The 27,410-nt window shown below is 42.9% G+C and overlaps 7 protein-coding genes across 8 annotated transcripts; 4 read left to right on the top strand and 3 right to left on the bottom strand.

The window, feature by feature from the left end:
* Positions 1-6,667: 6,667 nt before the first annotated feature.
* BDCG_05477 (uncharacterized protein) lies at positions 6,668-9,156 on the top strand (the record flags this gene model as incomplete). The annotated part of the gene is made up of 5 exons (XM_045421161.1): positions 6,668-6,757; positions 6,829-7,188; positions 7,393-7,491; positions 7,601-7,661; positions 7,715-9,156. 5 exons carry the CDS (start codon positions 6,668-6,670, stop codon positions 8,356-8,358), a joined length of 1,254 nt encoding a protein of 417 aa, XP_045277106.1. The 3' UTR covers positions 8,359-9,156.
* A 1,239-nt stretch (positions 9,157-10,395) lies between these two features.
* Positions 10,396-13,478, top strand: BDCG_05476 (alpha/beta hydrolase). The gene has a single exon (XM_045421160.1). It carries the CDS (start codon positions 10,905-10,907, stop codon positions 12,699-12,701), a length of 1,797 nt encoding a protein of 598 aa, XP_045277105.1. The 5' UTR covers positions 10,396-10,904; the 3' UTR covers positions 12,702-13,478.
* Positions 12,698-14,466, bottom strand: BDCG_05475. 2 transcript variants are annotated; one of them, XM_045421159.1, is made up of 3 exons: positions 13,916-14,466; positions 13,608-13,728; positions 12,698-13,428 (listed from the first exon to the last, which is right to left on the bottom strand). In XM_045421159.1, the coding sequence occupies exons 1-3, from the start codon at positions 14,040-14,042 to the stop codon at positions 13,389-13,391; spliced, it is 288 nt and encodes a 95-aa protein (XP_045277104.1). In that variant the 5' UTR covers positions 14,043-14,466; the 3' UTR covers positions 12,698-13,388. The 2 variants fall into 2 exon arrangements, with proteins under 2 accessions (XP_045277104.1, XP_045281272.1); XM_045421158.1 differs by having other exon boundaries at positions 12,708-13,440.
* Positions 14,467-14,935: 469 nt separating this feature from the next.
* BDCG_05474 (mitochondrial outer membrane protein iml2) lies at positions 14,936-17,659 on the top strand (the record flags this gene model as incomplete). The annotated part of the gene is made up of 6 exons (XM_045421157.1): positions 14,936-15,026; positions 15,120-15,137; positions 15,217-15,293; positions 15,410-15,476; positions 15,536-16,665; positions 16,751-17,659. 6 exons carry the CDS (start codon positions 14,936-14,938, stop codon positions 17,657-17,659), a joined length of 2,292 nt encoding a protein of 763 aa, XP_045277103.1.
* A 675-nt stretch (positions 17,660-18,334) lies between these two features.
* BDCG_05473 (MFS multidrug transporter) lies at positions 18,335-20,316 on the top strand (the record flags this gene model as incomplete). The annotated part of the gene is made up of 4 exons (XM_045421156.1): positions 18,335-18,731; positions 18,813-18,834; positions 18,935-19,358; positions 19,462-20,316. The coding sequence occupies 4 exons, from the start codon at positions 18,335-18,337 to the stop codon at positions 20,314-20,316; spliced, it is 1,698 nt and encodes a 565-aa protein (XP_045277102.1).
* A 518-nt stretch (positions 20,317-20,834) lies between these two features.
* On the bottom strand, positions 20,835-21,821 carry BDCG_05472 (epoxide hydrolase; the record flags this gene model as incomplete). Its single annotated transcript, XM_045421155.1, has 3 exons — positions 20,835-21,426; positions 21,572-21,771; positions 21,810-21,821. 3 exons carry the CDS (start codon positions 21,819-21,821, stop codon positions 20,835-20,837), a joined length of 804 nt encoding a protein of 267 aa, XP_045277101.1.
* Positions 21,822-22,081: 260 nt separating this feature from the next.
* BDCG_05471 (uncharacterized protein) lies at positions 22,082-27,396 on the bottom strand. Its single transcript, XM_045421154.1, has 3 exons — positions 26,480-27,396; positions 24,234-26,372; positions 22,082-24,146 (listed from the first exon to the last, which is right to left on the bottom strand). Exons 1-3 carry the CDS (start codon positions 27,267-27,269, stop codon positions 22,888-22,890), a joined length of 4,188 nt encoding a protein of 1,395 aa, XP_045277100.1. The 5' UTR covers positions 27,270-27,396; the 3' UTR covers positions 22,082-22,887.
* Positions 27,397-27,410: the final 14 nt, after the last annotated feature.

Raw genomic sequence — 27,410 nt, 5'->3', positions numbered from 1 at the left:
ATTTCTAATAATCTTCATATTAAATATAATAATTATCTGTACTGTGAGCATGATACTCTCTGCTTTTTTAAAGAAGAAAATTAGTAGTTATGAAGTAATTAAGTGTTATAGATATTGAGAATACAGATATAAGTTTTCTTTATTTTTTCTTTATTAATCTTTAAATTATGTTTATAACTCTATTTATTTTCTGTTTTTTAACTTTAATAAGAATATGATTTCTTCTTTTCTTATATACACTGCAGACTGTTTATCTCAGTAGAAACTCATTATCTTATAGACTAGAATTTATAAATAACAGTGTTAATATCTTTATTATAATCAGATTCTTAGTGAAGACTGTATTATTCTAACTTATTAAAATTCACAGTATGAAAGTCATGTCTCAGCTTCTATAGATATCTTATCTATCTAAATAATTCTCAAGTGAACTTATTTATCTTATCAGAATACTCTTATCACTGAATCTTGAATCAGAGCTTATAATTTTACTTCTCTGAATTAATAATCTTTTTAATCTGATATTCTCTTTCACTCTCTAGTGTTTTACAGACAGAGTGATGAGTCACAGAATTCTCTTTTAAAAATTTCTTATATTTATAAAGTAAAGAGACATGAAAAATATTATATATCTATAACTCAGATAATAGTTTTAATCTATAGAACTGTGAGCTAATTTTCTTTATAATCTTATAAAACTCTGTCTATAAGAGATTCAGCTTCTTACTAGATCTCTATATAATAATATTTTCTAAACTTAGTCAGACTCTATTATCTTTCTTAAAACTCTTTATAATATGCTTAAAGTTATAGTATCTCTTCTGATACTCTTGAGTCTTTCTCAAGAATTCACAGACTTTCTCTCAGATCTTCTGAATTCTCTCAGTCTGTTCACAGACATTATTATACTCTATAGTATACTCTCACAGATTTATTAAGATTATTCACAGATGAGTTTTAATAAGTATCTTAAAGAGAATTTTATCTATACTGATATGTTTTAAGTTATTATATACAAACTTTATAAGTAATAATTAATATACTCAGTTATTCTGATTATAATTGATAAAGCACTGCAGATACTGTTTTAATATACTTATTAAATATTCTATCTGATTATCTGTCTATTGATAAAAAGTCATGCTTAAATCTTATAAGATCTTCAGTATAGTTATCAGATCAGATCAGAACTCTTCTATAAAGATTAATTCTCTATCTGAGATAATATTTATAGATAATTTATATAATCAGATTATATTACAGATGAAGATATAAGTTAAATTCTTTAACTTCAAGTTCTTACAGATGAGTATAAAGTGTATTATCTTAATAAAGTGATTCACTATCATCAGCACACTGTCAAAGCAGGTATTATATATATTCTTACTTTCAGAGAGACTTATAAGAGTATTTATTTCTAGCTGTTTTCAAGATTTCTGTGAGATGAATAGAGGAGTAAGTTCTTTATATAGTCTGAATCATACTATCTATGAACTCTGATAAATAGTATAAGAATTCACTATCTTCTTCACAAGTTCTTACATCTTCAGTTAGAAGTATTTTCTTATAAGTAACTTATGAGTTCTAGTATCTATAAAATGATCTGCTAGAGAAGAGTCATGATATCTTTTAATAAGTTCTATATATAGAAACTTATTCATAAATACATAAATTCAGCTCTCTCTTTATAAGAGATTATTTAAGTCTCTTCAATTCTTTATTTCTACAGAATTAATCTCTATTATAAGCAGTTTCTGAATATACTGAGTATATTCATTCTTCAGTTACAGTTCAGACAATCTGAATAGAAGATCTTATAAAGACTTATACTCTGTTTCTTCTTATATTAGATCTTCTGCAGTGCTTCTCAAAGTCTGTAAACTCTTCAGATTATAGATACTTTCTTCAAGAATTCTTATAAAGATTTTCAGAGTGTTGACTCTCAGTGTTATAGAGAGTAGTTGTACAGACTTCTTTTCTCTCTTCTCTCTCTTCTCTCACAGAGAATTAAGAGACTCTTCAGTCAATCTCTTTGTAATACTTAGTCTGAGTATTCTGTGAAGCTTTTCTATCTTCTCTAGTCTCTCTATATCTATTATTCTGATCTTCTTAATATAGTCTGATCTGTAAGAGAGTTTATCTGCTGAGTTCTTAGTTCTCTTAATATATTCTATCTTGAATCAGAACTCACTCAGTCTCTGAGCTCAGTGAATCTGCTACTGCAAGAGTTTCTTGATTAAAGTAAACTGTTATAAGCTGTTATAATCAGTTTTAACAGTAATCACTGTTATGAGGTTCTTGAAGTAGTAATATCAGTGATAGAAGAATTTCACTATCATGAGAAGCTTTTAATTATAAATATTATAGTTAATCTCTGTGAGTTATATCTTCTGTGAGAAAAAGATCACTGAAACTCAGTTCTCATTTAACTGTAGTTATGAGACTATTTCTGAAATTATAAAGAAGAAGATATCTGTCTTCAATCTGATTAAGAGTAAGAGATCAAAGTGAAACAGTATTACTGTATTTATAAATATCTGTTTCAATCTTATAAAGATCTTATAAGCTTCTGAAGTAAGAAAGTTCTTACAGTTCTCTCTTCTTAATAATCTTTTCATTCTCTGTTTATAGAATAACTTCTTCTTATTTTCATTCTTCAGTATATCTATAAGAATTAAAAAGATTCTTATAAATACAAAGATAAATTATCTATAGAAATTCATAAAGCTTAGAAAGATCTGAATCTCATGAATACTAGTTAACTTCAGTTATGATAGAATAGTCTTAATCTATGAAGATTTCATCTGAATATCATCTGCAGTGATTACATATTCTAGAAAATTAATTCAGCAGACACTGAAGTTATACTTTATAAGCTTAATATACAGTTCTGTCTCATCTAAAATCTTCAATACACTTTGTATATACTCAGTGTGTTCTTTCTTCTTTGTAAAGTATATCATCATATTATTCAGATATATTATCATGAAGATATTCAGATATATATGAAGTGTTTTATTGATAAAAGACTGAAATATTATAAAGACATTAGTCAGATTAAAAGATATTACTAGATATTCAAACAATTTCAGTGCAGTTCTAAAGACAGTCTTTTATTCATTTTCAGACTGTATTCACAGCTGTATATATACATTGATTATCTTCAGTTATATGAATATAACAGCTTCTACAAGATAATTGATTACATTCTCAATCAGAGATAGAGAATAGTGACTCTTTATTATTTTAAAGTTCAGATTATAGTAATCTATATATAATCTGAGATCTTTATTCTTCTTCTTTACAAATATCACAGAGACTTTCACAGAGATCTGTGAAGATTGAATAAAGTTATTCTTCAGATTCTTCTTTATATAGATTCATAAGATCTCTGTCTTATAATAAAAGAGTTTATAGATTAGTTCTTAGAAGAGTTTCTACTCTTTTATCAAATCTATTATCAGATTCTTCTTATAATGAGAAGAAAGCTCAGCTGTCTTAGCTGAGCTGAATATCTCTGTGAGATCTTGATATTTATCTGATATCTAAAGCTCAGTTTTCATAACTGTGAGATTCTCAGACACTTATAAAGTTATTATATAGATGAGCTTGTCTTCTCTAATTAACTCTACAGTATCAACTGCTTCTATCTCTGTGAGTGAGTCTATTAACACTGATTGAAAGTATAAACCTGACTTACAGACAGCTATGTGTGAATTGTGTCTTTGAAGTTATACAAGTCTTAAATACATATCATCTGTGATATCTGTGATAATCACAGTTTTTATAAATTTTCTTCAGATTTCAGAGAGATCTTACAATTCAAAGATGACTCTTATAAGTCTCTCAGCTCTCAGATCTGAGTTCTCACACTCTGCTTATTATAAGAGTAAGTTCTCAGTCTTCATCTTTCAGCTTATTCACTCTGTAAGTCTTAGAAACATCATAGTGATCTGAGATTCTGAGTTCATCAATACTTTTTATACTTGTGAGATAGCAGTATCACAGCACAGTTTCTTCTTATAAGCAAGTATTTTTATCAGAAGAGTAACAGATTCAGATATCAGTTTTAAGACTCTTAAGAAGACTATTACTGACTCTGTTCATGACTTCTCAAATTTCTATTTTAATTTATTTAAACAGTTTGTGCAGAGATATTCTGATTTAGAACAGATAAAGCAGAGTTTCTTTTTCTTAATCTCTCTATTATATACTCTATTTATAAGAGCTTATGAAGCTCTCTCTCTCTGCTCAGTAGTCAGATATAAATCTCTCTATATCTTATTATCTTTTTTTAATAAATCTGTTCTCTGTTATTCTGATTCTTACAGAGCTGATTAATGATTCACTCTTCACAGATCTGTGACTCTCACAGTAATCTGTAAGTAATGAATAAGAGTCATCAGTTTCTCTAGAGTTAAGAGCTTAGAGTCTTACTTAATAAGCTTATTTTACATATCTTTATTCAGTCTCTTTATAAATATTATCATTCAGATCTTATTTCAGAGTTCTGTTTTCACAGATCTTAATTCATATCATAATTTTATAAAGTACTATAAGTAGTCTTTATCAGATTTCTTATCTCTTTTTCTAATATTAATGATTACAGCTCAGATATTCTCTGTTCAGCTTACAGAGTCTCTTAACTTATTCTTTAGATAGATTTTAAGAACAGATCAGTAGAATCTCTGATAATTATTCTCTAAATAATTCAGTCAGTTCTTAACTTCAGTGTAATAGAGATCTGTTATTGTATAGATAATAGCTTCTTCATCTTTTATATTACACAGTCAGACTTGTAAGTTAATTTCAAATACAAACTTGTAAAAGCTTTTATAGATTATAATTTAATAGATAATCTTAAGTGATCATAGCTTAAGAAAGTTTCTTTTCAGTTCATAGATATCTCTGAAGATTATGTCTAGAGACTCAGTTTAAAAGTATTTACAGATAGTAAGTATTTCTTGTAGAAAAATAGCTTAATTCTGTGAGAGATGCTTAAGAATGTTCTTCACTAAGATTGATTTATTCATAAGTTTGAAGAGTTTCTCTGTCTGAGATGTAGAGAATGATATTCTATAAGTGATTAATGAGTTCTCTGAGACTTCTTTTATAAGAATTATTCATGATTTGAGTGACTGCTTCTGAGTGTCTGTAGTAGAGTTTGCAGAAATAAGAGTATATAAGTTTCTAGTTCTTTCAGTTATAATTAGACTGGCTACTGAAATCATGAATTTCACATTTGATCTCATTTGATCTGATCTCATACATTTCTTGGCGTGAATCCCGCTGGGACTGGCTATTAAAAAAACATGTAAAGTGACTATATATCAGATCTTAAAATGAAATCATGACTTGAAAAAAATGAGAAAGTGATCTCATTTGATTTCATTTAGTCTCATTCTTGACATAAAGTTACTATTTTTAGACATTTTAAGGTTTTTTTTAGACTATTTTTAATTTTTTAAAAAGTAATGCTTTTTGATAATACTCAAATGAGATTTAAAGTCATTTAAAGCAATAAAAATAATTTAAATTGAGAAGTGGAAATCATGATCTCATTTGAAAAATGTGACAAGAGTAGACAGTAAGTCTCACTGAGACAGTATGAAACTACTATCTAATGCTAAAACTGTGTAATGAAATTAGTCGAATTGATAATGAAACTATCAAAAAATCTGGTCCTGGTCTCAGACACAGTCACACGGTCAGTCTAGTTATAATGAGCAGTTGCTGACTGACTGAGCTTGAAATGTAAGAATAAGTGCTCACAGACAATTATTCAGATGTTTGCAGCTTGACATGATATATACTATTAACTACTAGAAGTATTCACAGTAGAAAGATAAAATATAGAGATTAAATATATAATAGTATTCAAGCTGAGTTATAAATAGTATTCATGAACTTCAGTCTATATAGTTGTATGTAGTCAAGGGCCGCTAGCTCTATTGATTACATGAGAGATAGAAATAGAGGTAAAGAATTCATGAGAAGCAGGATTTCTTATAATAATATTATTAAGAAGTATGAGATTCTATCAGAGAATATCTATAACTTTGATAAAGTTGAGTTTTTTATAAGAGTTATCTCATCAGTCTTAGTGATAACTAGGTCTGAAAGAGTAGAAAAGACATCTCTTATTCAGTCTGAGAATAGAGAATGAGTGACTGTCAACTAGTCATACATAAAGCTACATCTCTAGCTCAGGAGAATAGAGCTTTATAAGCTGTAAATGAGAAGCAGAAATGCAAGCAAGGCCAAGACTGTACATATATAGATCAGAGAGAAATCCTAACTAGAAAGAAAGGCTTAGCCAGAACTCAGACTGCTCAGAGTAGTTAAATTGAAGAAGTAGAGATGAGAGTTTCTGTAAGAAGTGAGTATCACCACACTGTAGCAAGTTTAATATAGTGAGACACATTATTAGACAATGTAAATAGGCCAGAGGTATACTGGCATATAATTTAATAAGAATAAATACAAATTTGTTGTTGCTCAATTAAGCAGTTAGTCTTGAAAGGGTGAAGAAGCTGATCTGTTGAGTGATTTGATCTTGTTGACTGATTGATTAACTATGTTAATTCAACTTTGCTTAGTAAATTTTCGGGGGCTCTCGGATCAACAATTTTTCCGACAGTCACTGACGTAGAAGCAGAACAATGCCATGACAATCATCACCCAAACTGAAAACTTTTCAGTCAAATTTGAACACACAGTTCAGCGGAGCACCGTTGCCAGCTTCCAGGGAGCGCCTGTAAAATCCTCTAGTTTTGAGATCATCCCAACAGAACATGTCCTCCCCATTTGTGATAGCCTTGCTAACAGAACCAAGCTTCGGCGCCTGTTCTCCAACTTCTAAAGCGTGGAGGCAGCTACTTTGTCAGTGCAGGCACTGGCAAGCTACTAGAAGCCTCACTATCCGATCTTATGAGCTCGTGGGCGGTGCGATTCAGCCGGTCGTGCCCATTGAGTAGTGGCCACCTGCATATCACTAGTGAAAAGACTTCTTTTCCTCGCGCCGTTACACTCTCTTTTTATAGATCACACACCCGCACCATGACTATCCCATCTGAAGCTCTGAATACATGGCCTGGACGGATCATACAGGGGCAAAACACAAGACAATCTTCGGGGGGGCAGTGCATGTATGCTTGGAGGGTTGGTTCTGCCGTCACTATGAGCTTTGTGATCGGATAAAGGACAAACTTGTGGATGTACATACATGAATGTTGCGATTAGTGTCGGCGTTGGATATACGGGACCTGCGATATGATGAATTGACTGCTTGTAGCGACGGGAAAGCTCGGGGTGTTTTTATTTGACTTTTCCCTGGCCAGTTTTAGCTATTTCCGTCTAAATAACATATCATAACAATACTAATTGACCTAGCTTCCGGGTTTCATTTCCATTCTCGCCTTTATCCCTGCTGTGGAAGGCCATACTGGGAAGCTTGTCAGATGCTTCTACTTCACAAAAATAGGCGAACCTGTAAGTATCCTGTTCAACAGGCTTATCACCCCAGAAGGATATTAAAGCTAAAGACTCAAGCACAATTTCTTACAATATTCTTCACTTGCATGGTCTGGCGAAGGTACAGTTGAGTACACAAACAGTTACTTTAGGCACGGCAGCAAGCAAAGTGATTCTGGTTTTGAGAGGTATATGGTTCTCTTAGAATGTTCTTTTCATTGTGTAGCTAACGCCTTTTCAGAGATGGACAAAGATTTGACCTCGGACCGGAAAATACGGAAAAGAGCAAGCACCCGAGCGATACAAGAAAATGCAGAACCCAACAAAAGAACCGACAGATCTCAGGATCAAGATGACGACCAAATCACGGCTCATGATCTATTGAACAAAATACGGGGGAAAAGCCAAACCAAGGAAGGATATGTTCAAAGAGCAGTTCGCCAACGTCTGAGACTCTACTGCTGCGGATGTGAGGAGGATGTTAGCGGTGGGGGGGAATGTCAACAATGTGGCCATACATCGTGTCTGGTGTGCTTGCACGAAAGGAGACTGCGTAGGGAAAGATCTGTTGACCGATCACACGAACCGAACCAAGCGAATAGACGCCATGATGCTCAGACAAACAACCAAACGCGCGCAGTCCCGGCGACCCTTAGCCAAGCTATCAAGATCGATGAAGACCCGGAAACAGAAACAGACTCTGTGCTCTATATGTTGCCTTATTCTAAACTGAAGCGGAAACTGAGAGAGCAACAACAAAAACAGCAGACCTGGGTTAATCGAGCCATCAAGTGCTGCTCCTGCGAAGTAACTGGCTCGGCGGTCAACAAATGCGCATGTGGGCATGAGTATTGCGGAATATGCTTTCATTATTCAGTTGACTAGTTGCAAACTTGCTGGTTAATTCACGGACTTTCGGATCAACAATTTTTCCGACAGCTTAAGCACACAGAATGCCTTCATAAAAAAGCTTCTCTAGATTTTGACCCTATCAGCTTTCAAGCCAGTTACAATATTTCAAGATGTAGAATGTATATTGCAATAGGTTAGGTCCGCTGTCTACTGACAGCACAGCTAATTATGACTACTCTTTGTGTGTCTCGTTCACCGAGAGATAATTGAGGGGCCATGCAAATATCATCTACTCTTAACATTCCAAAGGTGATAAGAAGCGGTTCTTGCCTCCATTGACATCCCCTTAAAATATTTCCCACAAGCCAACCCGGCAGATTTTGTCTTGCAGAGATGATGAGTTCCACACCTGTCCATTCTCTCTGTGCTAAGAAATTTCAGGAGCCCAATTCTCTTGGTGTGAGACAGTCAATCACATGTTCAACTCATCAGTGAAGATATTGTGATAGAAATTTCACTGGTTGTTCAACCTGCAAAGCAAGGCATGTCAAATGTGATGAAGCAGCACCTGCCTGTTGCAACTGCATAAAAAGGAGTTGCGCTGCGATGGTGCAAGACTCTACAGATTCGTTAACCCCGGTTCTATAAAGGGAGAGTATAAAGCTTTCAGAGGGAAAACAGATCATCAGCTTCAAACAACAGTGTCTCCAGCTGTCGGAATGGTATCTCGGATGAATATGTCGGAAACATATGAATCTTATGTGTATCAAGATCTACTTCTTATATTATCCGTACACTATCTATTATATCTAGGGCCTGTTCGGTGCGTCCGTACTTTTTGAACGCAATAGTGGATCTCATTAAAAATAGTGTATTTACCAATTATTAGTAGCAAGCCAGTGTTGTGTCATCACACTATTCCATCTTACTCACTGCTCTGAGATGGAGAAAGGAAGTTCACAAAAACATGTTCTTTTTGAACTGACTCTGGAGTCTGGACTCTGTTCAAAAAGAATGTGTTTTTGTGAGCTTTCTTCTAATCAATATTAGTTAACTATCTTCACTATGAACACTATTCTACACTATTCTACACTATATTGTCTCTAAAAGTGCTATTCTACACTATCACACACTGTTGAAGTTAAATACTGCTTATTCATAAGATCTTGGCAAGAGATGCAAGTATGACTGCTCAATCCACTGAACACCTGGTCATTTTCATCTGTACTTTGTAAAAAGCAGCTGTATTATTAGTACAGATGCTCTGCCCACTGAACAGTCATGATATTGAGGCTGTACTTTTTAAAAAAAGTGGAGATCCGTACAAAAGAACGAGTACACACGGACGCACCGAACAGGCCCCTAATTCCATACAAAAGATAGAGCTATTTATAGTAAAACAAATGTGCGAGCCAAGAGAGCTAGCATTAGCAAGTATTTAGACGAGCAATTGTAGTAAGCTGATGATAAGGAAAATACTAGTTAATATGATGTTGGTGGCGTTCATAGCGTATGACCTCTTATTTCCTGACACACCCCTTCAGCGAATGTAACATGTAAGAGGAAGTGTAAATGAAGCTGCAAGGAAATAGTCAAAGAAGTGTAAATGAAACGTTATTCTGCTTGCGCATTGATGATATCTGATATATCAAGTAGGCCTAACATCTTGACGAATTCTGTATGTTTCTGGCGTGGCAGAGCCTTAGTGAGGCCATCCGCTGGCATCTGGGCCATAGGCACCCAATCAACTGTAATATCGCTGAATTGGACAGGTTCTCAGATTCTTCGCGATGTGGGTGTTTTTAAGATCTTTGACTAGTTGATCTCTTTCATCTGAATCCTCCCATCGGGATAGGATGATGATATCATCCACGTAGAAGAAGATGATTAATCAACTATCCTACAGAGGCAGCAATCCTACACTGGAAGCAGAAAACTTGACCTCGCTAAGTGCGCCACAAGGTTGACCTCGTTATGTAAGCTGACCTCGCAAATGTGGCCCGTGCCACTACCTGTGCTCTCACACCCTCTAAGGCAATGACGTCATACAAATAGAACCTCTCCGCAGTATTTTGAACAGCGAATCTACAGTGAAATCAAACATCTAGAGCAGCCAGGGAAGAATTGTGTTAATTGTGTTACCTACAACATGGCAAGCTTTCCACAAGGTCAGGGATACGAGTTTCTCTGCTTTTGTATCCCATCCCCTCGCCATTACGGCCAGGGTCATTCATGTCCCGACCACCTGACCTGACCGGCTCGGCTGCCTTTGCTCGGCAACAGCGCCCGGTAGGTAAACGTCAATCCACTGCATATAAGATGCATACACACATCAACCTACATCTCTCTTCTGATTCTTAGACAAGGAAGACTCAAATTTATTCCTATTCCCAGAGATATTGCTGCCCAGGCCCTACTTCAGGAAAGAATTCGGATAGCGGGGTAGATATTGAATTGACCAGGGTAATCCAGTTTTATGATATATACTAACTATCTTGCATGGGTCCGGGCATCAATTTCTGAGAGAGAAGGAAAATAAGAAAAACCAAAAAGCACAAGAAGAAATATTCACAGGCACCATGGCACCCGGGCTACTCTACATAACAATGCAGCCGAGAGACGACCTCTCCCCGGCCAAATTCCATGACTGGTACAACAACGAGCACGGCCCAAGCCGCCTTCGTCTCCCCTTCATCACGAACGGTTTCCGCTTCCGCGCCACAGACACTGTGAATGGCTCGTCCAGCTCGAGCCACCCATTATCCCCTGAATGGCTTGCCATCTACGACGTCACGGACATGGCCGAGTTAAAGTGTGAGCCTTACCTGCGGCTGCGCCGTGACGAGATCAAGAGCAAGCGCGAAAAGGAAGTGATGGCGAAGATCACGATTGATAGACGGTTGTATGACTTTGTTGAGAGCAAGGAGGTGGAGGGGTATGTGCCCCTGGATGCATTGACAGAGGGAGAAGCGGAGGCTGAGGCAGAGGGAAAGAAAAACAAAAGGGTTCTCGTGGCAATTATCCAGACCCTGTACCCGGACCAGGAAGAGGAGTTCAACAAATGGTACCGCGAGGAACATCTACCTCTCCTCTCCAGGGTGCCCGGGTGGCTGCGGACAAGACGCTTCGTGAGCTCCGCCGTCGAACCCACGGCGGTCAGAGAATATCTCTCATTACACGAGTATGAGTCCCACGATGGACCCAGCGGGCCTGAGTTAAAAGCTGTAAACGCTACCCCCTGGCGCGAACGGGTTATGGCAAACATGGTCAAGGACCGCTCTAGACGAGTTTACGAACACTACTACACCTTTACCGCCGCGCCGCGGGATCTAGCATCTCTCTCTGCCGAGACAGAAAAGGGAGCGACTACCCCCTTCCTAGCCCCGGATGGCCTTACTAAAACCTTCCCCACGTCATCAACATCCTCCTCCTCCGAACCCGCCGTCCCCGCCATCCAATCATACATCAAGACACCGGACGGCGTCACCCTCCCCTACCGCCTCGAAGGCTCCACAAACCCTAACGCGCCCCTCATCATCCTCAGCAACAGCATCCTAACCCACTACAGAATCTGGGACGACTTCATCGCCACCTTCTTCTCCCCCTCCTCCTCTTTTTACCCCTCCAACCGCCAGTACAGAATCCTCCGCTACCTCACCCGCGGTCGCTCATCCAACTGCGGCCAGCAACCAATAACGCTCGACGTGCTGGCCGCAGATATAATAACCATCCTCGACGCCCTGCGTGTGCCCAAAGCCGCTGCCCTCATCGGCGTGAGCCTCGGCGGTGCGACGGTGCTGAACACCGCGCTGAAATACCCTGAGCGTGTGGGGACGTTCATCGCCTGTGACACGAACGCGAAGAGTCCTGATGAGAATAGCAAGGTGTGGGCGGAGAGGATTGCGCTGGCGGAGGCGGAGGGGGCGCTGGCGGCGTATACGGATGAGCCGATTGTTGGGGGGCAGTTGGCAGAGGTCACCGTCCGCAGATGGTTTGTTAGGGGGGGAACTTGTGATGGAGGAAAGGGGGAGTTGGAGGGAAGGTTTCGGCGGGTTAAGGAGATGGTTAAGGACAATAGTTTGGGGGGGTTTAGGAGGGTTGCGGAGGCTTTATTTCAGTATGATCTGCGGGAGGAAATGAGGAGGTATAGAGGGGCAAAGGGGGCATTTTTGGTCGGGGATGAGGATGGGGTGTTGCCTAAGACTATGAGGGAAATGGTTGGGATGATGGGGAGGGGTGATGCCAGGAAGGAGTCAGAGCCAGCGGCGGAGTTTTTGGTGGTGGAGGGCGCGGGGCACTTGCCGATGGTGGAGAAGCCGGAGAGGTTTGAGGAGTTGGTTAGTGGGTTTCTGGGGCAGAGAGAGGTAGGTAGGTAAATTAATAAATAGGCGAAGATGAAGATAGGGGAATACCCCTGGATTATGGTATTTTCTTTTTTTTTTTTTAAAAAAAAAAAAAAAAAGAAAGATAGGCCAGGGATCTTTCATGATATAGTCCTATTGATGCATCATGGTTTATTATTTTGATGACTCTCTCAACCTCTTGAGTTGAGTCTCTTCTAATATCCTCAACCGTCTATTGCTATGCAGCGTGGTAGAGAACATTGCTGGCAGGCAGAACAAAAGTCGAATTCACTCACTGTCGTTGTCTAATAGCAGTTCGGTCGTGTTTGTATCGGGATCAGGGCGCATGCGCATATAAACAAATATACCCCCTCTTTTTCAATGAACTCTTGAAAGATAGGAAGAAAACCACAAAGGAGCAAGATAATGCTGAAACATTTCACCTGTAAAATGGAAAGCCATACAAAAAACGACAAGAAAAAAAGAAAAGCTATTAGTTTTACAGAACAGCAGTAAAACAACGATTAGACGCACAAACAGACAAAAACAATAAAACAAAGAAGAACCCCAGCGCCGGTTTATTTGATTTATATCATCTCGTTTCAAATCAATACTCCCATATCAATCCCCTCCCACGGTCGTCCGTCCGTCAAGAGGAGGAGAAAATAATAAACAAAGCTCCCACACCCAGAAAAAAGAAAAACCGGAATAGGCAGAATGTTATGATCTCTTCCCCGCTTCCACCTTTTTTAGCTCCTCCCTACAAGCAAAACTCAAGAACATATTGTGTCAGCAAAGATAGAGAACGGCAAATATATATATATATAAAAAAAAAAAAAAAAAAAAAAAAAAAAAAAAAAAAAAAGAATGATACAACAGCAGCTGGCTAAGGATGGGAGAGGGGGGGGGGGGGGGGGGGAAGGAGAATGGCATCCGTACTTTAGCTGTTTCGAGAAATCCTCATTGTTGTCATCGTCGTCCCAGCTCTCCTCCCAGAGGTGGTTGGTGGTGTCTCCGCCAGACGCGAAGCCGGTTGTTTCAGCTTCTTCTTGAGGCCAGTCTATAGTGGAAGGAATGAAAAAGAAGGGAAATTAGCATTTTGCACTGGAGATAGATTGAGGAACGTATATAGGCACATGGATATATATTAAGGGGATCGAGATGCTTCGTTTCAGGCACCCATGAGATCGTGGAGTAAAATTGCGGAGAAGAAAGGCCACTTGCTGGAGGAGAGAGGGAGGAAATACCTTCGACTGGGAAATCTTCAAATTCGTCATCTTCTTCTAGGACGGCGGGCTTCTGCTGTTGAGTCTGGGGTGCAGCATCAGGTTGTTTTTGGCTTGTGGATTGCGTTGATGTGGCTTGGGCGGACATGGTTGGAGATTTTGGTGTTTGGTGTAGGCAGGGATTGAGATTGAGGTTTTCTGCTCCTGGGTGATTGCTTGACTATGTTTTAGATGTGAAGTACGGTATCGCCGGTGGTAAGTACTAGGAGAGGTGTGCTAAATTATTTTTGTGCCGTGTTGGAGAGCTTTGAAGATGCAATATTTATACCACGGTATGATGCGTTTTGATATCATGTGACTGTTTGCACCTCAGGATAGCAAACATGATAAACATGCCAAGATCTATCGTTCTACAGCGACACAAGTACTATGACGCTCAAGGTACTCCGTACGCTTTTGTCCGATACGAGTTTTTAAGGCCGATAGAATAAAGCCCGACAAGAAAACCTTTTTAAAAGGACGCCAGAGCTGGGCTCTAGACATTAAAGGGAAGAAGAGTGAGGCAATTCAAGAAAAAACTCCAAATTGCGTTGATGAGCTTCGATGTAACCGCCATGCCATGTACGGTAATTACAGCCGCAGCTCCAGGCTTCCGTCTGACACCGGACTAGACTACTTTTCTCCGCCGCAAAACCCGGCTGCGTTCGCTATCTTCCCTCAACTTCCTTCTTTTCTTTCTTTCTTCTTGCTTCTTCTCGCGATTCTCTCTCTCCTTTCTCTTCCCTGTATGCGTGCAATTCTGAGACAGTGCTATCTTGTCCACGTATGCTCTCTCTCTACAATGCTTGACCCGTCGTGAGCTATACATAGACTCGTGTTCCTCTAGTTCCTTCGGCTACGGTTCACGCCATTTTTCATCTCATGGGATACCCACACCTTTTTTGAGCTCTTTCTCTTCTGTTTGTTCATTTCTGTCCTTTGTACAAGGTCTTTGCAGCTTCAATTGTCCTATACCCGCCCCTTTCTCCGTCAAAAGACGCCATGTTTCGAGTGGGAACATGGCTGTACAACAAGGCAGCTCCGACGAGCGCCTCCACGCAGTCGCTTGATGCACTGGCAGAGTCACAAGATCGTAAGTTGTTACGGCCTCCTATACGGAGTACAGCTCTCTGGTATCTTAGTTCAGTAGCTGACATAGCTGTTTTGCGTCAATTGGCATATGAAGTTGAGAGTGCTCTTCGAGGTATTTAGATCTTCCGCCCCGCAAGAACACACCAAACAACTCCTTGAGATCAACTCATGCTGACACGGTGCCTATGCAGCTGCTACTTACATCATGAATGATGACGTTGACGCTGCTGAAGAGGGTCTAAACAAGGGTGATTCTTCTTTCCATAAGGTGTGTATGCACGACGGGTTGTCAAGGATATGTTTGCGGGGGATAATGGGTTTTGGTTCCTCCGTTTCTGGAAGCAAAGATTAATACAATGGGTGTTTCTATGTGTCGTTGTATAGCTTGGAAAAGGAATCGTCTCGTTCGTGCGGGCTACATTGGGTTTTGAGCAGGAAATCATGCGCCTTGGTATAGTTGCCCGCCTCTGTCGTTTCCGCTGTCTCATCCTTATAATGTTTTCTATCCAGCGGGCGAACGGCTATCTGAGGCGGAAACGTCCGCGTCAAATGATTACCATAAAGCTCAACATAATTCCCATGCCCTCAATGCGTACCGGTCGCCGATTTATAATCCTGGGACTGAATATCTTCTATGCCGAAGTATGGCGCAGCTTATGGCTGCTCTGGTTGGAATCCTTAACGAAAGCCTAACGGAGAGCATCAAGGCTTTCTACAAACTAAGGAAAGCGTACATCGCATTAGATAGTATAATGCAGATGGAGGAGAAATATCTGCAAGCGGAAGCTACAAAGAAGATGGCCTCCTCGACCATCTCGTTGTCGCCTAGCCTCCCTCTAGCATTGTCCGCGGAGCCGTCAGAAAATGGAAAGCACAAGCTAAAAACTCCTGGAATAGAAGCCGACGGGGCTTCAGACTCCATGCTCAAAAATTCACATTCGTCACGCAATGAAACTCCTATACCCTCAGTTCAGAGTGGCGAGCGAAGACTTACCAACGATTTTGCGGGGCGCTCTCTTGCGGAAGCTGAAAAACTATCGTCACGGCCTTCTGAGAGCCTTTCATCCTCAACACCACACCTGGACCACGATCCCGATTCAGATTTATTTACAAATCCTGTGGATGTATTTGTCCATTCCGGCGCGAACCTCTGCTTTGGGCTTTTGCTGCTCCTTATCTCGATGGTTCCGCCTGCATTTTCAAAATTGCTCTATATTGTGGGCTTTAGAGGAGATCGAACCCGTGGTCTTCAGATGCTATGGCAAGCTAGCAAATTCAATAATTTAAATGGTGCCATTGCCGGTCTGGCCCTGCTGGCGTACTATAATGGGTTTATTCGAAATTGCGACATCATCGACGACTCTCCAAATGAAACCGAAGACGGCACGGACAGCTATTCGGAACGTCGACTCTCTGCTTTATTGTCAGAAATGAGGAATCGATTTCCCCATAGCCATCTTTGGCTCTTGGAGGAATCTCTAATGCAGGGGGCAAAGAAAAACTTGACCTCTGCCCTAGCGCTACTCTCGGGCGATACCAAAAGCCCTCTGAAGCAGGTTGAAGCGTTGTGTATGTTCGAAAAGAGTTTGAATGCTATGCATCTTCATAAATATGAATTGTGTGCGGAATCGTTTATAGAAGTAAGGAGTCCAAACCAGCCGCATCCCCACATTCACCTTTAATCTCTGGACTATTTATAAACCTCCCTAACTTATTACCGTTTAGTGCGCTGACCTCAATTCGTGGTCCCGAGCTTTATATTATTACATCGCCGCATCAGCTCATCTTGCCATCTACCGGCAGAATGCTCAGGATTCGCCTTCTCTGGCCAAGGAGCATGCTGCCAAAGCCGTTGAGTTATTCCAAAAAGCTCCATCCCAAGCAGGCAAAAAGAAATTTATGGCACGTCAACTTCCCTTTGATGTATTCGTGGCCCGGAAAATCTCAAAATGGGAATCACGTGCCAAGGAATGGAATGTCGACTTTATCGACGCGATCGGCGTAGACCCGTTTGAAGAAATGATCTACTTTTGGAACGGCCACAGTCGCATGAACAAGGAAGAGCTTGAAAATTCTCTGAGATGCTTAGAGTGGTCAGAGAGCGAGCATAACAAACACTGGGATCGTGAAAGTACAGACGAGCGTGCCATTTTAGCTCTCCTCCGCGCTTCCATATTGCGTTTCCTGAGAAGACACGATGAGTCGAAGAAACTCTTACAGTCCCAGATCCTCGTGCACGACAGGGCGACATTCAAAGGCCATCTGAAAGATGACTGGACTTGCCCAACTGCACACTACGAGATGGCAGCAAATTTGTGGATGGAACGCTACGCGTATCGCCCACTTTGTTCCACACCAGCAGATGACCCTGCCAATTCTCCAAGTCGGCCTGAATCCGCCTCGGCAACAGACCCCAACTCTTCATCGAAACCGTCAACTCCAGTTTCCTCCGAGCATATCCCCCGCTCAAACGAAAGCGTAGAAGCCCATGACTGGCGTAAAGTTTGCGAGTGCAGAGAGTGGATTGACAAGGTTGCGAAATGGGAAACGTATGAACTAGACGCCAGGGTGGGTCTCAAAGTTACCATGGCAGAGGAGACGTTAGAGAAATTTGAAGCGGCCAATGCAAGCTAAGAGAGATGTTCCCTCTCTTTTGATCTTGATATTTTATTTTCTATATTTTTGTTTCTTTCTTGGGTGCTTGTTTTCTCATTATTTTTGTTCCCTGTTGTCTCCCCGGTTCCTTTCCTTTTCGTTTTGTTTCCCAAGTCCCTTAGTGTATGACGCCTTAGGTGGGGATGCGGCTCTGTTACGGACTGTTTTTCCCCTGCTTTCTCCGGCTTCTGCCCGTCTCAAGTCCGAGTACAGACAGACTGAAAATACCTTCGGGGCCCCACATGGCCCCGAAGGAACAAGCTATGACGTCTGCAACTTCTTTAAATAGCTCGCGCCTTGATGTCTGCAATATATAGGGAACGTTCGCTCCTATGGTATGGTTCTTTCTTCTCATTTCTAATTCAGCGTTTTGTGTCAAGCATATAAAATCTCACTCGGTCTTTCACCGAAGACAGAAGACAACCTTGATCGCCAGGGGCTACGCCTCAAACAAGTCGATAAACTCTATTCCCGATTAGCCCGCCTCCAGCCGACTTAGAGCGCATAATCATTCGATCTCCTGGGGGCAATAATCTCAGAGACATATCTCCAATTTCTCCAAGCGCTCGCTATCCCCATCTTAAACTCTTTCTACCCACGGCCTTCGTCTTAAATATTGCAAGGCACTCCACCACCCTGCAACTTGAAAACGAGATGACATCAGCATCTTCCTCACTGCCGGCCGGCAATGGCACTTCACCGCGTATCTCGGAGAAGACCGGGCCTGAATTCAACGATGGGGATGACCTCAATTCCCTTGAAAACTCACAGCAACATCGTACAGCCAGCATCTCAAGCCAACCATCCCCCAGCTTGAGTAGAATCCAATCGGCAATGTCGACCGCCTCCCAGCATTACAATACCGTCCTCAGCCATGTCCGGAGTCGTAATCCGGACCAGATGCGCCCATTCACCCACCCGCTATCGCACCAGAAAACGTCACCGGATGTCATTGTTGGCTTTGACGGACCTGATGATGCGTATAACCCGATAAATTGGCCATTTCGCAAAAAGGCGATCACGACACTTCTATATGGGTTGACTACAATGGGTATGGAATCTAGCTGTCCCTTTTCGTGGTAGCGGCACGTGGAGCATTCAATTAATACTTCTTCCTCACGCTTTCTTGCAGGTTCTACGTGGTCCAGCGCAGTGTAAGACCCAAGCCTACCTATATTGATACCAAATGAGCTATCAACCATTCACCCATCCCTCCCCTAATTAGGGACATCATATGCTGACCATTTCGCCCAGCTACTCTCCCGGAATCGCCCAAGTTGACGCCGACTTCAACGCTTCAGAGCAAGTGGGGGTGCTGGGAGTCAGCTTCCTGCTCTTTGGCTTTGGCCTGGGGCCCTTACTATGGGCCCCGCTGTCCGAACTCTACGGACGCAAGCCTGCAGTCCTCTTCCCGTATTTTATTGCTGCGATATTTATGTTCGCATCTGGCAGTGCAAAGGATATCCAGACAGTGGTCATATCACGTTTCTTCGCTGGTTTCTTTGGTTCCGCGCCGATCACGAATACTGGAGGAGTGTTGAGTGATTTGTTCCCGCCTGAACAACGGGCTGTCGCTATTGTCGGCTATGCGTTGGCTGTTGTTGGTGGACCCAGTTTGGGGCCAATTGTGGGAGCAGCTATTGTGCAGAGCGATCTGCGTTGGAGATGGGCGGAATATGTGAGTTTTGGTACTGGCCGGGGAATATCCGGCCCCTATCCCATTTTGCTTGGCATTCTCCAACGAACGTGGGTCTAGCAACTCAAAACTAACTCTGACCTAGATAACGGGCATAATGATGATCTTCTTCCTTATCCTCGATGTGATTTTCATAGACGAAACCTACCCTGCCGCCCTCCTTGTCAAGAAAGCCCGTCGTCTCCGCTATGAAACAGGCAACTGGGCTTTGCACGCCCGCCATGAAGAATGGGATGTCAGTTTCATCGAAATGGCGAACAAATATCTGATCGTCCCCTTCCAGCTCCTGTGCACTCCCATCTGCCTCCTCATCGCCACGTACGCCTCCTTCGTCTACGGCATTCTATATCTCAGTTTATCTTCCTTCCCCATCGCCTTCATTGAAGTCCGTGGCTGGGGCTATCTCGTCGGCCACCTTCCATTCCTTGGCTTGCTGGCCGGTGTCATCTTGGGCGGAGGTGTAAATATCTATAACCAGAAATTCTACTTGAAGAAATTCTACGCCAACAACCGGCGACCAGTCCCTGAGGCCCGCCTGCCACCCATGATGGTCGGGTCTGTGTTCTTCTCTGCAGGCCTATTCATCTTCGGCTGGACGTCTCCGACCCACATCCCCTGGATCGCTCAGGTGATCGGTACAGTGTCCTTGGGCTTTGGGTTCTTCACTGTCTTCCAGGCAGCCTTGAATTATCTGATCGATACATTCTCAACCGTCTCGGCTAGTGCGATTGGCGCTACCACGTTTCTACGCAGTTTTTCCGCGGGTTCGTTCCCATTGTTTTCTAGGATTATGTATGGGAAGCTTGGAGTGCCGTGGGCGTCGAGCCTGTTGGGTTTTGTGTCGTTGCCTCTGATACTGATTCCGTATCTCTTTTATATCTATGGGAAACGGATTAGAGCGAGGGGGAAGTGGTCGCGTTCTTCTGTGTACCCGCCGTGAGTTTTCTCTGGAAATGAAGGAAATAGAAAATTGGCATGATAAAAAGTATATCGGGTCTGGTGTTCTTAGCTATTCCTTAACTAGTAAATAGATGGTCGAGAAGCAGGGCGATAAGAAAAGTAAGTATTCTATATATTATATAGAACTCTGAAAGTGAATAAATAAAGAAGTTGAAGAATATAAAAGAGAAGAAATATAAAAAAGTCTTATTAAGTAAGTATAAAAGATATTTTATATAAATCGATTATTCCTTAGATATTTGACTTCTTACATCGCTATTTAAAATGCCACATTTCAACCGAAACCCATGATTAGTATCCATCCTTGCCTAGTATTATCCCATATGCTCCTCCGCCATTCCCAAACATGCATTTCAAGTCGCAGGTGAGAAATTCGGATGTTCGTGGGCATAGAAGTGCCTATGACTGTACGTTAACAGAGTGATAAATGGCGTTGAAGTTGCTGCTCAGGCCAGTTTTCATATCAAAGCAACGAATGCAAAAGCTTGCCCTCCCCTTTCATTCTCCGCCTGATAACACTACATTCCCAAATGTCCCACCCCATCGAGTGGGTAACGTTTCCAGTTCTTTCGGATTATACGTAAGCCCAATCTTCACTTCCTCAGTATACTCCAGCATACCTCCATAATTGAGTGTCACCAGTTTCCCATACTGGTTTTTGATGGCAGCATCCGCATGGGCAACTTCAAAGTATATCCTATGTGCAGCACCAGGCCCCGCACGACTAAAGGCATATATGCATATCCAGGTGAGGATTTCGTCATCTGTCCAGGGGTATGCGTCAGACCAGTCGTGCAATTTCTCATTGATCCAAGCCACAATGGGGGAGTCGTGGAGAGCGTAGACGAGTGTTTTGAGGTTTTGTAGACTCAATATAGTTGTAGCCTTTTTTGAGGGGTCAGCATTGTATTGTATCCTCATTGCTTGTCCAACTCTGCCATGTGCATATTTATCACACTTTTGATTTGCATTTGATAGAGCACGTAAAATACGCATGAAGCCATCCAACTCACCTTTTCCCTCTCTCCCGAACAGTTCATTGCGCTTCAGCGCCCTCTTATACATCCTCGCTGTATGGTAACAGTGCATTCTGCAGTGCAAGTAGAGGATTAGTTTTGAAAGTCGGTGGGCCCGTGTAGGCCATATTATAATGGCTCGCCCTACAGCTTTCAGGATAGAGCTTCCCAATAGCTCGAGTAATCCAATACCCCCAGTCACCAGCCTGCGTGACATACTCAGGGTACCCCAGTTGGTGCATCGGCTTGTTGCAGGTTTCTGCATACTGAGCCCAAAACCTCGTTTGGACACCCTGACTGAAGCCGAAGTTTGGCAGCGAGGGGCCAACTACGTGAAAGGCTGGGCTGCTAGCATCATCGTCATCGTTGTTTTGAGATAGCAGAGGAAGAATCCGTAACACTTCAATAAAGAGCCGGCCCTGTATTGACCATAGGTCAGAAAGATGATTCCCCCTACTCGTCCATTCATGATGGTGTATCCATCATTTACATCCATGCACAAAAAGTAACGGGATCGCGTTTGCAACTGTGCTCTCCTGATATGCAAAATGAATACTCAAGCTCCCGAACCCATCCACGTCAATACATTGCTCATTCAGCCTCCTTTCAGCCAGTCTCCAATCCCAGGTTTCCCAGGCTTTTGCTAACCTCGAAACTTCGGTGAGTGGTATCCCTAGATCCCACCCTGCTCCGTCGAGTTCATCGGGGAGCTCGGGAGCTCTGCCAGGGCGAGCTTTTGTTTGAGCTTGTCGATTTTGCTTAGAGAGGTGTGGTGAAAGGCCTCAGAGGAACCATTTGATAACAATTGCTCAAATATATGGGTTGCCTTTGGTTACTCTAGAGATTAAGGGTCGATCTGCAAAAATTTCCCCTGGGAGGAACAATGGTGATATTACTTCGACCTAGGTAATTTATTTCTTGCAGAATCGGACTGGATCTGATGGGTTGGGACTTTATGTACGCCCATCCTCCTGCAGTTTTTATATCAAAATCATCAGCTTTGTCCCGTGCAGAGCGAGGCCTTGAAGATTGATGAACCGGTTTCTATTGACGATCGTCGAGCAATCGAAGCCCGGCCGAATTAATATGTGATTCGAGAAAGGGTCAGTTGCTAAAATCTGGTCCACCTAGCTCGGATGACACGCGGAGAACGGGCTGGCTTTAACTCTCACTAGGGAAATGACCTTTCGATTCTCTCCCATTCATCTCAAACCTGATTCCCATTCACGTCACAGAGCAATGGCGATACCATGTCGTAAAAAGCACCTGGGAATAAGAAGGGGCAAGGAATATAAACCATGAAACCTGTTATAAATACAGACCAACTGTTAACCACCTAAGTTGTAAGTAATACCATACTCAATGCCTATCATGTAAATGAATAAAAAAATTTAGGGGGAGGTAAATAGTAACGTGACAAGGAGACAGGCGCCAGGAATGGTGGAAAGGGAAGAGAACGCCAACTGTTTAAACTAGTGAAACTAGATGGGCAAAATGGTTATCTAAACAAATCAGAAGAAAGGGTAAATGAGAAATCACAAAGTATCCATCGCATCCACGTTATTCAATCTATCATCATTGATCATATCCATATCCTCTTCCCCACCCTCAACAAACCCAAACTCCCAATCCCCATTCTCAATCCTGCTAACTCGATCTAGCTCCGCTTGATACTCTCTTCGCAAATCTTCCAGTGTAACAATTATGCGCTTAGAAAGTTTCGATTGGTGAGCTATGGATTGCTGGGACGATGTGGTGCTAAATTTCCTTTCACCGACACCAACACTCGAGCGTGGTGAATACGCCATACCGTTTGCAGCGGACGGGGATGAAAACGAGACCCGGGGCGACTTTGTCACCGCAGTAGAGTCCAGAAATACGGAGCCGTCATCCGCAGCAGCACTGCTGAGGACACTACTGCCTCGCGGACGAGCGTTTTTTGGTGAACTAGGAACCTCGACAAGGATATAAGCTTCGTCCTTATCCATACAGGCAAGGAGGTTTATCAGAGACAGAAGCTCATTTCGGAGGTTCTTGCTCTCCATGTCATCCTCATCCACTTCATGGTGTCGCGGCGGTGCTGATTCATTCACATTTCGTCGGATCATCAGTGCACGTGCCGAGTACATGCCGCGATCCCTCATCTCGCGGAGGCGCTGGACGGCTTGATATGACACCTCCGCTGCGCCACGGATATCATTACGTGCTACGCGGTAGGCTTGGAGGACGCGCTGGTAATCTGGGATATCGGATTTGTCCTGCCACGACGCCGCTGTGGGTAAAGCTTGCCCTTGTGATCGGCCGTGCGTTAATTGTTTCTTCGCGAGCGATAGGAGGACTTCGTCAACGTGAGAGGCTAGATCTGGTGCCAATGATATGGGGAATCGGAGGATCTTTTGGAGGCCGGCAATGCCTGGCCCTGATGCGGCCAAGATAGTGGTGATTAAGGAGGTGAGAGCAGATTTTTGCAATGCGGCATCTGTGTATCGTGAAAGTGCAGAGTAGGCTTCGTCAAAACGACAGGTCTTCAGGGAAGCATGGAATAGACGGGAAAGAAGGTCAGTCCGGAGATGTATGTAGTCAGAGGTGGGTTCGTTTTTCCTCGGGTCAGATTCCAAGGCCTGGAGGGCAAGACGGGCAAAATCAGCAACATGAGCAAATGCCCGTGCATGCTCGAATATCGAGAGAATGTGCTGAAAGTATTTCGGCAGCCCGTCATAAAAGCTATTGACCGATATTATATCAAGGAGGTTAGAAGACATTTCATGGAGATTTCCAACAGCCTTTCCGTGTGCTAAATGCGAGCGGAATTACTTATGTTAGCCATGTATTATTTCCCCATACAAGTCATAGTTGAATTTGCACTGAATTTTGCACTTACAAAGAATGTATGCTGCTTTTTGGAAATAGATAGCCGCCGCGTCGAACTCAGATTTTGCCACGTATAGCCTTCCTTTGACATACGTAGACCAAGCGGTATTTGGCTGGAACCGTAAGAAGTCGGAGGCTAGGTCAATGTTACCAGAAGCCAGGAGGTCGCATTGAATAAACACCAAAACATTCGGAAACGGCACTTCGCCCTGTCTTGTGATCCATGACACCACGTCTCGAATTTGTTGTGTAAGCGTAAATGTTTGAGGAACAGCGAATGTCGGGCGCGGTTTGATATGGCAGGCGAAAAGGTCTTCGAGAATGGTCGATAATCGAAGCTCTTGGTTCCCCGTGCCCACTTCCTTGGATAATGCCGGTGATAACGAACTACTTTCTCTTCCATGGGGTGGATTTCCAGGCCACGGTCGAACATTCGATCCCAACCATATCATCATCTCATATTCCTTTAACAGCTCAATCAGGGTCACAAACAGATCTACCCCATCAAAGAGCACGCCATCTTCCTGCGTCAACTCGGTCTCGACGAAAACAGTAAGTAGTAAAAGGTCATATAGCACTTGTTTATTGAGCCGTATCGTTTCCAAGGCACCCTGAACAGTCACCATCCGTCCGAAATCTGTTGACAGAAGTTCGGAATCTTTTCCAGGGAATCCAAGCGGCATCGTATCGATAATGGAAAGAAAGAGTTCGGTGGTGAGCTTCTTAAACCCGATAGCGATGTCAACGCTCGTAAATATGCTATCAAACATATCATCCGTGATCAACTCGGACAATTTGCTCTGTGCGTGAAACGCAGCAATTCGCTGTGCTGCAGACAGAGAAGGCTCCGTGAAAAGCTCCGCATTCAGTGCGGCTGCACACGCTTGACTCAGCTCTGGGGTGAATTTCTGTCTAAAGGATGAGGCAACTTCGATAAGCGCCGCCGCTAGTTCTGATCGATCTTTCAACTCCTGATCCAAGTTCCTATGATGAAAAGAGTCTTCCAGCGCTCTTCTATGATCTCTCAACGCATGGTCGTCATTATGGACAAGTAGCTCTGTGCTGCTACATTCTCTAATGAGACAACACCCATCAGCGAAGAGCAGCCATGGAAGATCTGTAAACGCGTCATAACTAAGTGAAATCGCCTGGCTTCTCTTTTTATTGAGGTCATCAGCAATTTGCCAAAACTGCCGCCATTTGGTATCTGTTTCTCGTCGATACTTGGTATAGTCGACTCCAGCGTCATTGAATTTTCGCAGTGACACTGATTCCGAAATTGTTGAGCAGAGCTGTTGCTGGAGCGGCGTAGACTTTTTGCTGAATCCTGTTGCCGGTTTAATTTTCATCGCGTCTTGGTATACAGCAAGGGATGTCGCAAGGACTTCACGAGAGTACTTTCCGGGATAAAAAAGATACTCCAACCATTTCTCTGCTGGATCGGCAATATCAGATGCCAGGAAACTCGGGGGCGGTTCGTCCCAGCGGGTCTCTAACGCCATTCCCGTCCAATTGCGACGCCATGCCGACTCCAAATCATCCAGGTTGAAATGTAGGCTGTAAATCTGATAGAGGTTGTTGTTTCTCCAAAGCACCCAAAGAACCATGTGTCTTCCTTCCTCCATGGACTTAATTTGAAAGTCCGCAATCGTCCAAAACACACTTCCTGAAGGGTCCGGGTCAGCAGGTTTTAATTTGGAATCTGGGAAAAGATCCTCCATCTCCAATCGTGAGGTCAATCCACCCTTCACAGCCCAGAATTTAAACTGGCCATCGTCCAGAGGTGAGTAAGTGACCGCATAGTACGTTTCACCCTCCATAGCCCTTTCAGCATTGAAAACACGAATGAACGCGGACTCAGAGGGATTCAGCGTTGCAGGCACAGTATCTTGTTGTTGCCCAGTCCGATTTAGCAGATCTTTCGTTGCAACCAGCTTATGGCTTGCCAAATTCCAAATTTTTAATGTATGATTGAGGCCTACGACGAACACGAAGGCCTGGTCAGAGGTCGTAGCAATGGCATTGGAAGTATTCGGATCCAATACTCGTCCATCGAAACGTATCTGCTGTTGACCACTCCATTTCACGAGACCACGTAACGAGGACCCCCAAGGCTTCTCATCAAAGGTGATCGCAGACCAATTTGATCCTATGAAACAATAAAAACAAACAAGCAATCAGTAAAAGAAAACATCTCTCACGACACTCATAGGATAGCAGGCTGGCTAGCCAGCTCGCTATCCTTACAATACGTACCATCATCACCCACCCTTCTAGTCAACCTGAGAAGCGCCCCATTATCCAACGAAATAAACAATTCCTGAGGACTACTCGCATGCAGACGGTGCGGGTGCGCAAAAGCCAACGGCGCCGGACAGCTCACTTTACACCAATCGGTCACATTCTCATCAATCGCCGCGGCACGTCGAAAGAACTCCTGCCGCAGACTAATGGTGTACAACTGCCTATCCCTCGTGACAACAAACAAACTCAGGACCTCATGGTCCTCCAAATCCGCCAGCGCAACGCCGTGCGGTATAATCTTCTCCGGGAACTCGAGGCGAAGAAGCAGTTTCGCCTCGTGCTGGTGCTGATAGTGGCTGGTGCTGTTCGCGTTGTTGGACGTCGTCATCATCGACGCCGCCGCCGCCGCCGTCGTCGTGCTGCCCGTCGTCGGTGTCATCGCCTCGCTGGCACTCTTGGTCAAGTCTACCGACTGGATCTCGAGAAACTTATCATCGTCCCCGCCATCATTGCCGCCTACGACTCGCCAGAGGAAGCTGCGTGGGTATGTTTTCCGCTTGCGGAAGTAGACTGCACCCTGTGTGGCTAGATAGCGCTTCGCGAACGCGTCTTCATCCCTCGTCGTGTCGTCGGAGTGTGTAGCTGTTGAAGTAGAAGGGAGGAGGGAGAATTTGGTACGCCGCTGCTGCGGGTTGCTGTGACCGTATGAGGATGATAGGATGGGGATGTTTACGATCGATGCGGGCGCGGTTGGTCGGGCATCGACCTTGGTCTCCTTGTATATTTTGAGCATGCTGGGCATGGAAGGAGTGAGAGGGTATTCCCAGTTATAGAGGATGGGTAGTTCTAACTACCCATTGCTAGTTGTTTGGCGTGGGGAGGTAGGTAGATGGTCAGCGGTGGTGTGAATGGTGCTGGTTGCGGCTTTCGCGATAAAAAAAAC

This window comes from Blastomyces dermatitidis, assembly GCF_000003525.1.
Source record: "Blastomyces dermatitidis ER-3 genomic scaffold supercont1.5, whole genome shotgun sequence".
Classification (NCBI taxonomy): domain Eukaryota; kingdom Fungi; phylum Ascomycota; class Eurotiomycetes; order Onygenales; family Ajellomycetaceae; genus Blastomyces; species Blastomyces dermatitidis.
The sequence above is the reverse complement of the archived record's forward strand: the minus strand, read 5'-3'. Positions and strand labels throughout refer to the sequence as shown.